The 16,096-nt window shown below is 39.4% G+C and overlaps 1 protein-coding gene across 11 annotated transcripts in view; it reads right to left on the minus strand.

Moving 5' to 3' along the window:
- LOC135216042 (lysosomal alpha-glucosidase-like) overlaps positions 1-16,096 on the minus strand; it is a 152,271-nt gene that overhangs the window by 82,344 nt on the left and 53,831 nt on the right. For all 11 annotated transcript variants that reach the window (XM_064250993.1, XM_064250990.1, XM_064250996.1 and 8 more), the window contains 3 exons: positions 9,274-9,780; positions 8,035-8,295; positions 5,110-5,261 (listed from right to left, as the gene is read on the minus strand). In XM_064250993.1, coding sequence (XP_064107063.1) covers positions 5,110-5,261; positions 8,035-8,295; positions 9,274-9,780 — 920 coding nt within the window. The remainder of the gene's footprint in view (positions 1-5,109; positions 5,262-8,034; positions 8,296-9,273; positions 9,781-16,096) is intronic.

Below are 16,096 nucleotides of genomic sequence, written 5' to 3' on the forward strand. Positions count from 1 at the left end.
ACCCCGTTTCTCAACGCCTTGTCCATGCACGACATGATATGAACAAGTTCTTCCGTGTCATTGCCTTTAAAAGACTTCACCTTTTTCCCCAAGGCTCCCAGGGTCCAATCTAAAAAGTTAAAAATCTCAAAAGCTCTGAACACTCCTTTGACGAGGTGGTCTAATTCTGAAGTCGACCAAAATACTTTAGTTCTGCTCATAGCTGTTCAACGAGAAGAATCCACTAAACTCGAGAAGTCCCCTTGTGCCGAAGAAGGAATTCCCAGGCCAAGAGCTTCTCCTGTCTCATACCATACGCTCGACTTGGACGCTAACTTTGCTGGGGGAAACGAGAAAACTGTCTTACCTTGCTCTCTCTTTGTTTGCATCCAGTTACCCATCACCTTTAGAGCTCTTTTAGAAGAGCAAGACAAAACCATCTTTGTAAAGTTTGTCTTATTAGAAGATTTTCCAAGCGTAAACTTGGAAGGAGGGGAATGAGGCGCAGCTGGAATAAAGTTCTCTGATGAAGCATGTTGTTCCTTCGAATCCTCTTCGTCTGAAACAACCTCTAAGGGAATCACAGGAGAAAGGGCAGTATCAACTTCCCTTTCTTCCGAATGTCCTCGAATGGAAGTAGCGACGTCTTGCCTCCCGACGTCATGAATATCGATTTCCTGACATCCGATGTCACGACGTCCAACCTCTTGATGTCCGACGCTACGATGTTTCAACTCTCGGCACTCAGCGTCATGACTCTCAAGAGCCTGACGCTCAGCGTCCTGCCTTGCAATTTCTCGACGCCTGATCTGAAGGGGTCTAAAATCTTGACGCTCGGCTCTTATACATTCGGCTTCATGATGTATATGCTCTTGACGTTAGGCTCTTTGACGTCCGGCATCATGATGTTTATGATCTTGACGCTCAAGCTCTTGACGCTCGGCTCTTTGGCGTCGGCGTCACGATGTTTATGTACTTGACGCTCGGCGTCATGTCGAGCTATCTTCTTTTTGCTTGCAGGAAGCCAGACCTTCATGAGGGAAGAAAGTTTGTTCTGCATATCCTGAATTATATTCAGATCCGGAGCCCCATGATGAGACCGGACAGAAGAAGCAGCAACAACATCAGACTCTCTCTCCACGTCAATCAATGAATCATCCGGAGACGAAAACCAACCCGAAGGAGGAGGAGGAGCATGTACAGATGGCATATAAGCGTCCGACATCTGTTTGTCCTCTACCGAAGCAGATGGCCGCCTGTGCGACATCTTACTGCTTTCGGCAAAGGGACCAACCGTGTCCGACGTCTTTCCGCCTCCTATCAAAGCAGATGGCCGCCTGTGCGACATCTTACTGCTTTTGGTAGGGGAACTGACATTCTCCAACCTCCCTTTGTCTCCTACCAAAGTAGATGGCCGCCTGTGCGACATCTTACTACTCTTGGCAGGAGAACTCCCTTCAGAATCGAAAGAAAATCGCTCCGGACTGCTCCAATGACTGCAACCTGGAGTCTGAGGTGTCATCTCACGACGCTGTTCGGTCGTGGAAAATTTCCTCTTGAGAGGTCTTGACGTAAGACGCCAGCCCCATTTGGGAGCTCCTTCGTCCAATGAAGAGCATACACTTACCTCGCCTTTCCAATGACGAGGGTGAGCGTCCTGGGAAGCGTCAACAGGAACGCTCGAGGGGACGACTGCTCGGGAGCTAACGCCTCTCGCCTCCCTTCGTCTGTCGACATTCCTTCTCACAGGGGTTGGTGAGCTTGGAAGAGGTCTAGGACTAGGAGCACGACAGGTCCGAGCAGCCGCACCCTCCACTGCACTGATTTTAGCACTAGCACATGCACTTTTCAACTCTCTCACGTCTGACCACAATTTTGCTCTGTCCTCTGCGAGAGATACTACTTTCTCGACCAGAGCTTGAATGGCTACCAACATATCTTTAAGAGTCGGATCATTAGATTTATCAAGAGTGGGATCAGGAAATACTTCTACAGGAGAAGGATTAATAGGCTCGTCAACACGGCTAACAGAACTATCCCTAGAAGAACGAGACATACTACTTTTACTCCTTCTGATCCTGTCTCTCTCAAGTTTGCGTACATAACGATCGTATTCCATCCACTCATCATTATCCAAAATTACACATTCATCACATCTATTATCCAACTCGCAAACTTTACCTCTACATTTCACACAAATGGAGTGAGGATCTAAGGCGGCTTCAGGAAGCCGGGTCTTACATCCCCTCACACACCTCCCACTTGAAGAGTCAGACATATTGGAAAAGTCAAAGAGAGATCAAGACAAGCAAGGGTCGAACAAACAAAATCTAAACAGTACCAAGAAAATCCAAAAAACAAATCCCAAAACAAGTGAAAGCCAAAGCCAAAGTGTACTTCACCAAACCAATTGCGAAAAACACGGGCGAAAGCGAGCAAAAATCCATGATGTTCACCGAAACGGCGGCAGGGAAGATCTGAGGAATAGTTGGAATGGTTCCAGGTACCTGGGTAGAGGGCGCACAGGTGGTACACCTAACTACCCAATCGGCGATTGCCGCGAGTTTTGAAATTCTGCCATGACGTCACAGGGACTTAAGCTATATATATAACTACCAGGTAAGTTAGATGTTTAAAAATTGTAGTTTTATTTGATTTTTAATTTTTTAACCACTGCTAACATTTGTGGTTATCACCACCAAATGGTGTTTATTTTTGAAATTTTTCTTGTTTATTTGAATCAGTCATTTTGACCTAAGTACTTGAACTAGATGTGAATAACTGATTTTTTTCTTCATATATACCTGTGCTAACATTTGTAGTTAACACCAAATGATGTTCATTTTTGAAAATGTTTCTTTTATTTGAATGTCTTTTTTACCTATTTCAAATTGAAATGAATAATTGCTCTCTCTCTGAAGCTATGATTAACATGATTGTTTCTTTTTATATAACTAACCCCCCCCTTTTTTTTAATTAAAAATATAAAATAATTTACAAATTTCTTTCAACCACGATAACACAATTATACTGTAAGATAGTTACAATTCAGAATTTTAGTAGGCTAAACAAGTAAACAGTAAATATTATTTGAAAATTCAAGTAACTGATAAAAACACCAAAAGTTGCCAAAAATATGTATTACCTAAAATAAAAGTTATAAAGGAAACATGAAGACCAAAAAATATAAAAAAAGCATAAAAACCAAAAAACCATGGTTGTTTTTATTGACTAGTTTAAACCATGGTTTAAACCATTTGGTTTAAAACATTTGGTTTAAACCGCCAACCCTGCACGGCTGTGAAGGAAAGACATTGATGGATTACCAGCATGCACAGAGGAGACCTGGCCAAGCAGCAACGAGGAGAAAGGCTCCTTTCCACAGGCTCCACTGCCAGAACCACGAATGCTAACCCGAGATGGAGAAGGACAATCATGAGGGCAAGTAGGCGAAGTGCTCCTCTTGGTAGAACGACCACGGACGTGTGCGTGGGAGAGACACGGACGTGAGAGGTAGAAGGCGAAACACTCCCTCTGCTCGAAGAAGGTGAAATCACAGAGTCCTTGACCCTCCAACGTCTGATGTGATGGCAGCGATGGTGGCAAAGGAGAGGAAGAAGCAACTTCTTCTGTACGAGATCTCTTAGCAGCAGCAGGAGGAGAAGAGACCTTCTGTTTAAGTGCAGTCTCCTTAGCAGTGAATGCAGAGAACTTCTCTTCCAAACCAGAGTCCAGCTTTTTGAAGACCCCCTGAAACAAAGCCTCGGACAGCTCATTGAGCGACGACGATGACGCCATAGCTGGAAGAGATGATGTCATGGCAGTGGGAGGATGAGCAGCTGCTACCACTGACGTCATGGAACAAGAGGATACTGGGAGTGACATCACGACCTCCTTAAAACCAGAGCTAGTTGATGGCCTCATTGACAGAGCTGACCCACAAGATGGCCGCCCGCGAGACCCAGTATAGATGAAACCAGGGGGAGGTGGGAGAACAGCGGGAGCTTGGGGGGGTTACAGGCATCCATGAAATGAGACAAACCCTCCAAGGAGGGTGAATCCCGTAGCCTAAGCGACCCCCAGACCACTGCCATTTAGGTTGACTCCAAATCTGAAATAATGGAACATGATGATGAAGCCTCCTCACCCCCGTAATGAAAACTGGAACTTGAGGGAGAGGGAGCTACATTACACATAAAATCAGCCTGTGGCACTCCAAATAGTACTTCCATCGATGAATAAATGGAAGAAAAGGAAGGAGACACAGGAACACTAGAATTAGCATCAAGCAAAGGAGAAGGAGCAGCTGAATCGTTCCGAAGAGGCAAAGAAAACCCCTCCCAAGAGGGAAGAGTCGAAACTGCAATGCTCCTTCTTATAAAATAAATTCCAATGAGCCTTAGGCCAGTCACGACACTCCGGGCAAGGATTCATCACAGTAAAAAAATTAGCTCTGCACCTACTTCAAGTTGTATGCGGATCTGTAACCGAAGCTGCCAAAAATCTCGAGCACGGGAACCCTCAGACGCCCGGGCACATACGCTGGCAAGGTCGTGGAGACTTGGAAGAAGCCATTACACAAGCACACACACACACACAACACACTGAAAAGAACAGAACATGGGCAAAACACAACCGGCTTGGAAGGAGAGCAAAGCGTAAGCGTCTACTCTCCAAGGCGGTTAGGAAAAGACTGAGCATCACAGGGTTGTGCTCGGTCGCTGACCAGCTTTCACCTCGTATATGCAGGCGTTGCTAGATCTCACAGATTCCTTCCTTACAATCTCTGACTGTGTTAACCAGCTACCAGCTGCGCTTGGAAAATATCCCATTGTTAAGACCGAAGGTTTGTTCCGCATACGAACAAAAGTTAAATTTTCTCAAAATAAATCTGGAAGAAAATACTAAGCGAATTATAAAAAGAAATGTCTACAAACTCGCAAATATTTGACAATATGTAATGAACACCTGAATACTTCACCCAAAGTAGTAATTCACACTGCTATACATTACTATAACGAGTTTCATTTAGTTTTCAAATTACCCTCTACTGAGCTTAATTTATTTACAACACAGATTGCATGGATACCCACACTTAATACAGTAGTCAACATCTGACAGCATACTCACAGAGGAAGAGAAGATGCTCTACGGAAGATGACAAAGGCACCATCATCTTCCTCAACAGCAATGCCATACAGGGGTTCTACAGCAGCACCAAGTTTAACATCAGATATTACTGGAAGTGGTGATTCCCATCTTGGTGAACTTGGATCTTGGATCTAAATAAAACAAAGGAACTATTTACAAATTAATTCAATTTGCATAAACATGAATTCTGTCCAATCCCAACCCTAAAAATCTCTTTAGTTGGAAGAAAAAGAATTCTCTATAATAAAACATTTGAGTATAAAACACCATTTGTGAATAACATATATGTATAGTGTACTGCATGTTAGATTTTCACAAGGCCAACATGTTCACTGTACAAGAAAAATGCTGCATGATACTTCAGAAAAAACAGAAAAATAACATACAGTATCAGTAAGAAATAATTCAACCGCCTTGAAAATAAAAAATAATCCTGGTAGCACATGACTGTGGTAAGCTCAGATAAGCATATAAAGGAATACTTGGAAGTTTCTGCATTACATAATCTACTTTGGATGAGTACTAGAAAAATGGATTGCTAAACTAAATAAAACCTTGGGAAATCTGCAGCTAGAGGAGACTCACTCCCTTGATACATCAAAAGTGCCATACAATGCCTCAAGACAAAGCAATTTTCCATACTCTATTTTCCTATGACCTATAAAAGAAGACCAATGATGATTTCTAATAAGTTCTACCAATAAGGTTCAAATTTTTTTTCAATGCTGTGCTCCAAAAAAAAAGTAAATGAAAATTTTTAGAGCATGAATATTTGGTACTGATTATGGGGTACTTTGGAGGGCGTATGTGTTGGACTCCATCTGTTAACAAGAGTATGTGGTATGAGATATCATTTCTGGAAGCCACTTTATCTGATGCAGAAGTAAAGTAAAATGGTCTTCCTCTTCTCCCTACTGGCATAAGTATATAATAAAAAATACAGTATGCATTATTTTTTTCAAATACACCAATTACTTGTCTTACAACTGGCACAAAATCATGGTAAACAGAATCCAAGACCCTTCAGTCCCCTTCAAAAGAACTAAAGAAAACAAAAGAAATTATAGTTTTTCCAGCCTTGTGCATGTGCCTGTGCATCCTTGAGTCTGCAAAGACTACTTGTCTCACTCTTTAAAAGACTTAGCTGTGAGGAATTAGTGGGATTGGCAAGCAGAAACTCTGTATTATTAGCAAATATAATGGATAAATACTATGACAAGACTAATTTGGAATTCTATCCCAAAATAATTTGTTAGAAGTCATGAGGAACACCTTTGGTATAATTTCCATAAAAATCCATTCAGTTCGTGTAAACTTGCTAAGAAACAAACAGAAAGACAATCCTAACCAAAACCCTAACTCTTTGGCAAAGGCAACAAATCTAAGCAATCCATCTCCCTAAATTATTAGGCTAAGGCCCCACCGAATCCGGCGCGGCGCGTCGCGTGCGTCCAACACGGCTACGCGTTTTGTGCGTTTCAATCAACTGTCATAGTTCAAACACGAGTGGCCCCACACGGCGCATGAGCGTGCGTGGCGTCAGGTGCGTTACCAGACTAGACGCACAAGGAACAAAACATTTTGTTTTTAGCCACACGTGGACGTGCGTCTCCGAGCTGGGGTCCGCATGAAGGAAGAAATTGTGGTAGACCTACAACAACCTGCATTTGAACCACCAGCCCAACTTTGAGTTTATAATCAAATGTGATGATTTGTGTGGTTATGATAAAGGATTAAAGTATTTTTTTTTATTATATTCTAATGGATACATTTATGTAAATACGTATCTTTGTTTCAGAAGTTCCTGTATCAAAGTGTTCAGTTCACACACAATTCTACGTATCTTAATTTTTGTATTAAATAAACTAAGTGCAACTTTAATTTCGAAATCAGTAATCCTTCCCTCAGAGTTACTACAAGTTTCTTACGTTGATACGGATCTTCTGTAATTGTTATCAAATTTTGATATTCGAGATATAATGCCCTCGTGAATTAAGTCAAAGGTTTTCCGCGGCATACGACAATATTTTAAAAAAACTTGTCGTGGACGCTATCTGTAACTTATGAAAGAGTTTTGCATATTCACTCTTTCCTCATCTAAAGTTATGTCATAAGTCCAGATTTTCCTACTGTTCAACGCCTCTAATTTGGTTGACAGCACCGAGTCAGAGGAAAACCTCGCGCTCTCCCTTCATAACGGCAAGTACTGGTGAAGTTTGAATTGTCCGTCTTATAACCGTCACTCGTTTGTCTGGTTGGGCCACACTCGCAGAAGACGGAGACGCTTGTAGACGGATAGCCGTGTTGGACGCACGCGACGCGCCACGACGGATCCAGTGGGGCCTTAGGCTTACTCTTCCCCAAAAGATACAATCTTATTTCCTCAGAAATTATAATTATGTACTTCTTGCACATAAAAAGACCCACTTTTAGTAAATTCTTTTTATAAATCCATACAAAACTGTGTTTAGTTCTAACAAGCAGACAAACAAACAACCAACCTAACCTAAAACATACCTCCTTGACAGAGGCAATTATATTTACAAAAAAAACTTCCACCACCTTAAATTCAACAAGTCTTAAAAGTGTTTTGTATTCCTTTACTCATGAGACCTTTGAAAAACTTGATCCTCTGGATATGAATAATTATTACCAATTCTAATATTTACTTTATAAGTCAGTAAAAAAAAAAAAAAGATGACACATACGTACATAGTGGTCTGTCTGACAAGAACACAAAACTTATCTAAAATAATCAGGCAAGGAAATCACAGGTAAGATGTTGGTGATGAACATCATAGCCTGTTGAAGCCAACAAATGAAAGAAATAAAGTGACAAAAGCAGGCCTTAATACATGAAAAAAAAAAAATAAATCCTTCAAAATATGCTAAGAATATAGTTACCCTAACTCTGATCCGAGTTGGGGTCTCATAAAAGACCTCCATCTTGAGAAGGGGAATGTCATGAGGGTAACCACTAGAGGTGTCTCTCCTCAAATAACCACTGTTGCCATAGGTATCAGAAGAAAAGTTGACGAAGTGGTAGCCATCATAGTCTCGGGGATAAAAACAGTATGGAATGTTTAAAGGTATGTCTTCCAGTGGCTCGCCATGAGATGGATGGTGTAAACTGGGAGATGGAAATGGTTTTTTTCGCTGTGGAACCTGTTAAAAAAGGAAATATGACAAATTTTTAATCAATTTATATTTTTCATGGCCTTCGTGTTGCTTTCCTCCACTCAAGCCAGTTTTTTGTCCTAAGCCCATGGTTTGTTTCATATTTATCCAGCCCAGAAGTCCTGTGTGTGTCAGTGTTTTTTTTAGCCAGCCTTCCAGGATTCCTGTGTTTTCATTCCTCTGGGACAGATGTAAATTGCAGATGTGCTTCACGCCTTTTCCTCTGTTTCGTCACCAGCTGTTTTATGCGTAATGCTGGTCTGTCTCCCATGGGGGGGAATATTGCCCCTTCACGGAGCGGGGCCAGGTACATTTTGTTCTTTAACATTTTAAATTTGTTACATTGAAGATATTTTGAAAACATTTGTAATATGACATTAATGTTTTATTTATCTTTAAACATGTTTCTCCATGCACCTATATATACTGTATATCTTTATCAAAGTACTTAACCTGTATACTTGTCACTTGGAAAATCTCCAATAATTCTGAACTGGCACCTATACCCAATTAATATGTTCTGAAGTAGTTGCTTTAGAGCTTTCCCCCAAGCAGCATAGCCCATAGCAGTAATATTTTTATGGTATATATCTGACATAAGCACAATAGTACATACATAAAGAAAAGTGTTCTCACATCTAATTTAATACCTTTAGGGCTCTACTGTCAAAGGAAAGTAACACCAAGACTTTTGATGAGTAGCCATACCATTTAGCTGTAAGAAACTGAATGGCTTAGTACCAAATTTAAATCAAGATGGAAGTTGTAATATATGGTCTGTAATGGAACTGTATACCACAAAACATGTAAACTGCACACAGTAGTACCTGTCTCTCATGTTACTGTAAAGTGAAGCATAATTTATGAAAGAAAACTTTAAAATTGAATATGAACTATATTGGTCAATGTAGCTTGATAAGGAGCAAGAGAAGAGAAACATTTAGTACTTAATTACATAAATAGTACCTCTTCATCAGCAAGCCAGCAACATCCTCGACTTTCACAAGCAGTTTGATCCACAGTTCCTCCAGGTAGGCAATCAAACCGAAGGCTCAGAGATATGTCACTGCACTGCTTGTCATCCTGGACTCTAACAGGATCTGGGAGTGGTTCCCTGCCTTCAAGAACTTGTTGCTCATCACTTAGAAGGGTATCATCAGCCTCCCAAAACAGGCAGTCTACACCACAATCTTTCCTCTCACTTCCATATTTAACCCAGTTGGTGTAACTTCTCATTCTTTCTGGATTTGGTTGATGAGAGAGGTATTGTGAAGACTCCCACCTGTGTAGAGGATGTTCAGGAGTTTGTTCTGCATTCATAAAACTTTCTGAGCCTTCTTCTTTAGTAGGAAATACAGTGCTGCACCCTCTAAACATAAACAATGCTCTTCCATACACATAAACAAAAAGGATGCACATGATCAGGCCTACACCCATCATAAGACCCACAAAATTGACAGCCCACTGGTTTTTCTGTGAAAAGAAAAGTACAGTTTTATTTAAACTTGAAAGCAGTTTTGAAAAGTACTGCATGGTTACCAATGACACTTACAATATTTCTCTCCATAATCTATGGGTTTGTTGGCATCAACAATTTATATTAAGGAAAAATTAATACTATAAAAATGTAGTACTACTGATATGACAAAACAGCAGTGATACCTAAATTAAAATTTGAATTCTGAAACTGATGTCAATTACATGTTTTAGTAAAAATAAATAAACAACTGAATTATATAAAAACTAAATAACATTCTTTGTTTACCTTTATAATAGGACTGGATTAAAGGTGGCCAATTTGCCCTATATACATATTAAGAAATCATACTCTAATTTTCTTCAGACTGCCTTATGTTAACCAATTACTCATTATCATAATGTTCCATAAAGGCACACAACAAGAAACCTTCAGCACTGTAACAATGTTCCCCTAATTACCACATTCTTTGTCTACTCAATGGTGATCACTAATGCCCACATGCCTCAATTCAAGGATACTACTGTGTTTATCACTGCCAAGTCATGGGACTTAGAGTTTCCCTGATTCCTTTAAGATTCAGGTCCAACTTTTCATTCCTCCTCTCTCCCAATGTGTGACTCCAACATAAATACCCACTTCGTAAAAAGCAAACTTTGAAATCAGATGGCATCAAACTGACATGTTAATCAGACATCTCCCTCAATAAAAACCTTCAACTGGTTCATAAGAGACTGAAACTCTGCTCCAAGATACTAACTTTAGTAATTGTCGTTACTTACAATAACGACATGGAAAATCAATTTTTATTGAATATCTATGTTCATGTTGTATATGGAAAATGTTCCTTTATATTACATGGTGTTAAGTGGAAATGTGCAGGTTTGTGTACAAATTAATGTTTTATTTATATTTAATTGTAATAAGCATTGTTACCAAGGAATATTGTCTTGTGAATGGTTTGTATAATTGGTTAACAATGCGATGTAAGTTGTTTGATAGTTTCGTTCGGTTCGTGTTGGTTTGGTGGCTTCGTTCGTTTTGTTGTTAATTTTGGCGTGAGCGAACGAGGCCGAAGTCGTGGGTTTGGGTGAGAGAGCGAACGTATTATTTTCGATACAGAAGTGAGCAAAGGGAACGGGAGTCAGTCGCTTCTCAACATTGGTAGAGTGGTTTGGTAACAGAACTTAATCAGAGTGAATAGAATTTCACTTCGATTAACAATGTCGTTCCTTCCCAGCATTTAATGAAGTGGATGGATTAATCAACCGAAGTTTGGATGAGTATTATATGATATATTATTTAATTTGCCTCACTGGGATAAATCGCTAGGGATATGCATATCTGTGCGTGGGATTCCGTGACTGGGTAAAATTGAATATATATTAATGGTATCATGGTTTACCCGTGCCTATTGTAATCCGAACTCGGCAACAACTTCATATGAAACTAGTAAGTAATAATTCGGGAGCAAAGCACAATAGAATATAGTATGTCCTTTCATGTCTGTAACACAACGCAATGAATTCTTTATGTAGAGAAAGGGTCTTGAGTTCTCTTAAACGAATCTGGTAATTAGTAATTTCTGTAATTGACTGAAGTCATTATATGTTGTTGCTTGTTTGACCCTAATGAGTAACAATATTTGGTGCCATGACCAGGATATGTCGGTAGTATATTTGGTGTTGTCAGCCAAGTTGGTAAAAGTTTGTAGTACTTATCCACGGTATATATGATGTCGTAAGCCAGTTTGGTGAATCTTTATATAAGTCCGCAGAAATATGTTGCCGTGTTAACCAGGTTTATGTGAAATTTGTGAGATTTTTCGATAATTTCTTAGTTTTGAACGCCGATCATATAATAATTCTTTGGTTTAGTCACGTTGTATGATTAGTACCGTTGGTTATTCTATAGGACATTTACTATGTTGTGTTGTTGTTTTGCTGGATAATGCCTGCCTTCCCTAACCTTGGTGTCTCCTTTTGCTTTTGCGTGTTTCTTTAAATTAGTATGCGGTATCCTGCCTACATAACCAGACGTGGTTAACCCGTCTCCTTTTCTCTTTGTGAGGTGCCGCAAGAAACATTAAATTTACTTCTTTTTTATTTCGCGCAATTTGTAGGTAAAAGGGTATGCAGGCTTGATTATGAAGTTTAATTAAATTAGTAAGGCCTTGTCCTGCTTGCCTTAAGCCTTAAATTTGGTTTTGTTATTTTCCCTTACTTTTAATTAATGTAAATTTTCTCTTGTTAGAATATTATATCTTGTTTAACAATTTAATAATGAATCGTAAAGTAGCTATTTTGTGGGTATTCTCCATGTCACCCATATGGCGAAGAAATTGTTTTCATAGTGGTAGATCGGCAATTATTGGAACCCTTAAAATATAAGACATTTGGTAGACCATGGGCCTGTTTACAACCAACCTTATGACACCTGGCCTGATAACCAAACTTACTACCTATGGGCCTAGTATCACTATCTTGTTCATAAGTAGCAATGACTTAGATGTACCAGGAGATAACCCTAACCTAGTGAATAGTGTTCACCAAAATATTCTAGGATTGGTAGAAAGTCTACGTACAGTCAATAATTCAGAGGTTTTTGTTATGTTAATAGAAATACGTAAAACACATCTAGAACCTCTGCCGAAAACTATCAAAAAAGAAAAAACTATTTAACAAAAAAATTAAAGCGAGATACAAGAGTTAGGGTGATCCTACTTTATTATCAGAATGTGATTTAGCAAGAGATGGATTCATTTTCATCATAAAAGTTACAGGGCGTTGGCTCAACGTATTTGCGTTGAGTCCAAACAAATATGTGAAAAGTAAAGGGTGGTGGTAGAAGGTGAGTAGGATCGTGGTTACCCCGTCCTTCCCCTTCAGATTTAGGGCTGGGTTAAGTATGGGACAGGGCCTGCACATTCCACTACGCACGTATATTAAAATTCTCCTTTTCATTGATTGTTTAATTTGGGAGAAAATTATTGGGTGATGAGTCACCTTTGTGAAATTTTGCTGATTAACTTTTGAACCCACCCAGTTATTATAGTTGGATGCATATATTATTATTGAAAATTTGAATATATAATATTGTATTGTATTTTCTTTGAGTTTGGTCTTGTCACGATGGAGTCGTTGACGCGTAGACGTGGCGGTTATAAACTCCGTTATCACACGTTTTATTGGGAATTAAGATGACCGAAGTGATCGATTCAACTGATATTGATGCTATAACTTCCCTTAGGGATTCTCTTTTAGATAATTTGAACAAAGTTCTTGTTTTGGATGAACAAATTTTGGATTCAGTTAAAGAAGAATTGTCTGATGAAATGATAAATCAAGCTGAATATGCAAGAGACGTCCGTACACATATCGGCAAACTCAATAGCTCTATTACTAACAGTTTGAAGTTACTAAATCCGCTAACGCAACCACCGCCACTACCTACAGCCAGTATAAGATTGCCCAAACTGGATCTTCCGCATTACTCTGGAGATATATCAGAATGGAATTCCTTCTGGGAATTATACCATGTGTCAGTACATCAGCGGAAAGACTTGGAACCAATTCAGAAGTTTTCATATTTACAAGTTTGCTCACAGGAGAAGCTTCGAAATTAATCTCGGGATTTAAATTTGAGGCTGCCAATTATCCACAAGCTGTAGCTCTTCTCCTATCTACTTATGGAAAGAGAGATGAGATTAAGCATGTTCTAGTGAGAAGATTGCTAGAAATGGAGTCTCCTGCTGCCAATTCTGAATCGTTGCAAACTTTCAGAGCTAATTTTGAATGCTCAATAAGATCGCTTGAAAGTGAAAAGCTGGAATTAAATGAGCTTTATACTATTTTGCTCTATACCAAATTGCCTCAAAGTGTCAGTGAGACGGTGAAGCGTAGGTGTGGAGACGATTGGTTGGTATTAGACACCTTTAAGAAATACCTAGCAGAGGAAATTTGCAATCTAAGAACTTTTGTTTCAACTGATGTGAATAAAACTGAAAAACTGTCGTCAATATCAACATTCACAGTAAATCAATCCCAAGCTGTTAGACAAAAAACCAAGGGAAATGTGAATAAGTCCAGTTATCAGCAATCCAAAAGATGTGCTCTTTGTGATAAAGAACATTGGTGGACACGGTGCAAAACTTACGCAACCAGAGACGAAAAGTTGAATCGCATCAGAGCTTTACAGTTATGTTTTGTGTGTCTTCTAAGAAGCATTTTAGTGTGGACTGTGACAAAACCAAGTTGCAATTAATGGTTGTAAGATGATACAATCATCGCATCTTGTGTGATAAGGACCCAAACCGGAAAGCAAAGCTAAGAATAAACAAAGAGATGTACAAGTGGGACACATCAGTAAATGAGCAGGACAAACCACCAAATAAGTCAGGTAAGCAATCCTTATTACCAACCAGCAACAATTCCCCTGAAAGGGAAGAAACGGTCGCATGGTACGACTTAGAGGCTGTTGGATACTTGTGCCGAGAGAACGTTCATTAAAAAGATCAGCTCTAGTAGAGACTGCAATATAGGTCCAAAGGAGTGAAAAGATAGCCTTGAGAGGTTCTCTAACTAGTAAACCTGTTCATGAATATGAGATGATAAGCGTCGCCATACCGCATAAAGATAAGTTGATAATAATGGACTGCATAGTGGTGGATGAGCTGCCAGAATATGCGAAGAAATTCGACGTTAAGAGAAGTTTGAAGTCGTTATGTAAAACTAAGATCAACTTGGCTGATAAAGATTTTGATTTGCCTGTTGAGAATCAATCAACTATTGATTTGTTAAAGTTTATTGATAATGTTTACAATATTTTTGCATCCAGGGTTCAAAAGGGTTAAAAGAAACTTAAAGATTGCTTAATATTGCTGACGGCCATATTTCGGTTATGTGGTGACAGGCACATGTAGTGCTCCCCCCACTAGGGAGACTCATGTGACAAATTTTGAAGCTAGCTGTACAAACTGAAGAAATTGAAGCTACTCATAATGAAAATCCCAAGACTGATCTGGACGCATTGTGGAGTTTGGACAGATTGGGAATAGATTGCAGTGAGTTGCGAGAACAAGACCAGAGGGTCTTAAAGGACTTTGAGAGCACTATAACCTATTCTGAAATTGATAAACAGTATGTTGTGGCGTTGCCGTGGAGAACCAATAGATTCAGATTGAAGACAAATTTTGGTTTAGCCATGAGCAGACTTCGACAGCAGACCATCAAGTTTCAGAAGGATGTGGATTACTTGGATCATAATCAGAAAATCTTGCAAGAGCAAGAAGATAGAGGATTCATTGAGAAGGTGATCTATAATAAATCTGATGTGGATTGTCATTACTTGGCACATCATGGAGTGCTTAAAGACAGTGCCACTACTCCAATAAGAATAGTGTTTGATTGCTCATCAAAACAAGGTAAAAATGGATTAAGTCTGAATGATTGTCTATGGACTGGACCACACGTAACGGCTGATCTACTCAGAGTCCTACTGCAATTTAGAACTAACACCTTTGCTTGTATTGGTGATATTGAGAAGGCATTTTTAATGGTACAGTTGCGTGAAGAAGATCGCAATTATATGCGTATGGTTGGAAAATCCAACAGATCCCAATAGTAAAAGTAATAGTATACAGATTTAGAGTAGTATTATTTGGAGCTACATGTTCACCTTTTCTTCTAAATGCAACCATAAAGCATCACTTGTCCACTGTGGTCTCGTGGTTACCCCGGTCCAATACAGTGGATGTAGTGGAAAGATTGGAGAGAGGTTTGTATGTAGAAATAATTTGCAATTTACGGCTAATAGTGAATCTGAGTTAATGGATTTAATACTTTAATGCCAACAAAATTTTTGCTCAGGCCTCACTTATCTTTGAAGGAGTGGGTTAGCAATAGCGAGTCTATACAAACTATTGCTGCTGCTTATCAAATTGAAGCCAAACAAAAACAAATTCATAAAGTATTGGGATTGAATTGGGATATAATTAAAGACGTCTTAACTATAAATCCAACTTGTATTAATAGATTGAGTCAAACAAAGCAAGAGATTCTCAATACCGTTGCCCAAATATACGATCCATTGGGATTGCTTCTCCCTGTTACTATGAAAGCAAGGATATTTTTTTGCAGAAATTGTGGAAGCAACATCTGATTGGGACGAACAACTCGCCAACCCACTACAAGAGAATGGAGTGAATTACGCAAGGACTTAGAGAAGTGTTTTGAAATATCTTTTCCTAGGAGTGCTAGCCTGGGAACTGGTGATACCTTGCACATATTCTGCGATGCTAGCGAAACTACATAT

The sequence above is a fragment of the Macrobrachium nipponense genome, chromosome 6 (assembly GCF_015104395.2).
Source record: "Macrobrachium nipponense isolate FS-2020 chromosome 6, ASM1510439v2, whole genome shotgun sequence".
Taxonomy (NCBI): domain Eukaryota; kingdom Metazoa; phylum Arthropoda; class Malacostraca; order Decapoda; family Palaemonidae; genus Macrobrachium; species Macrobrachium nipponense.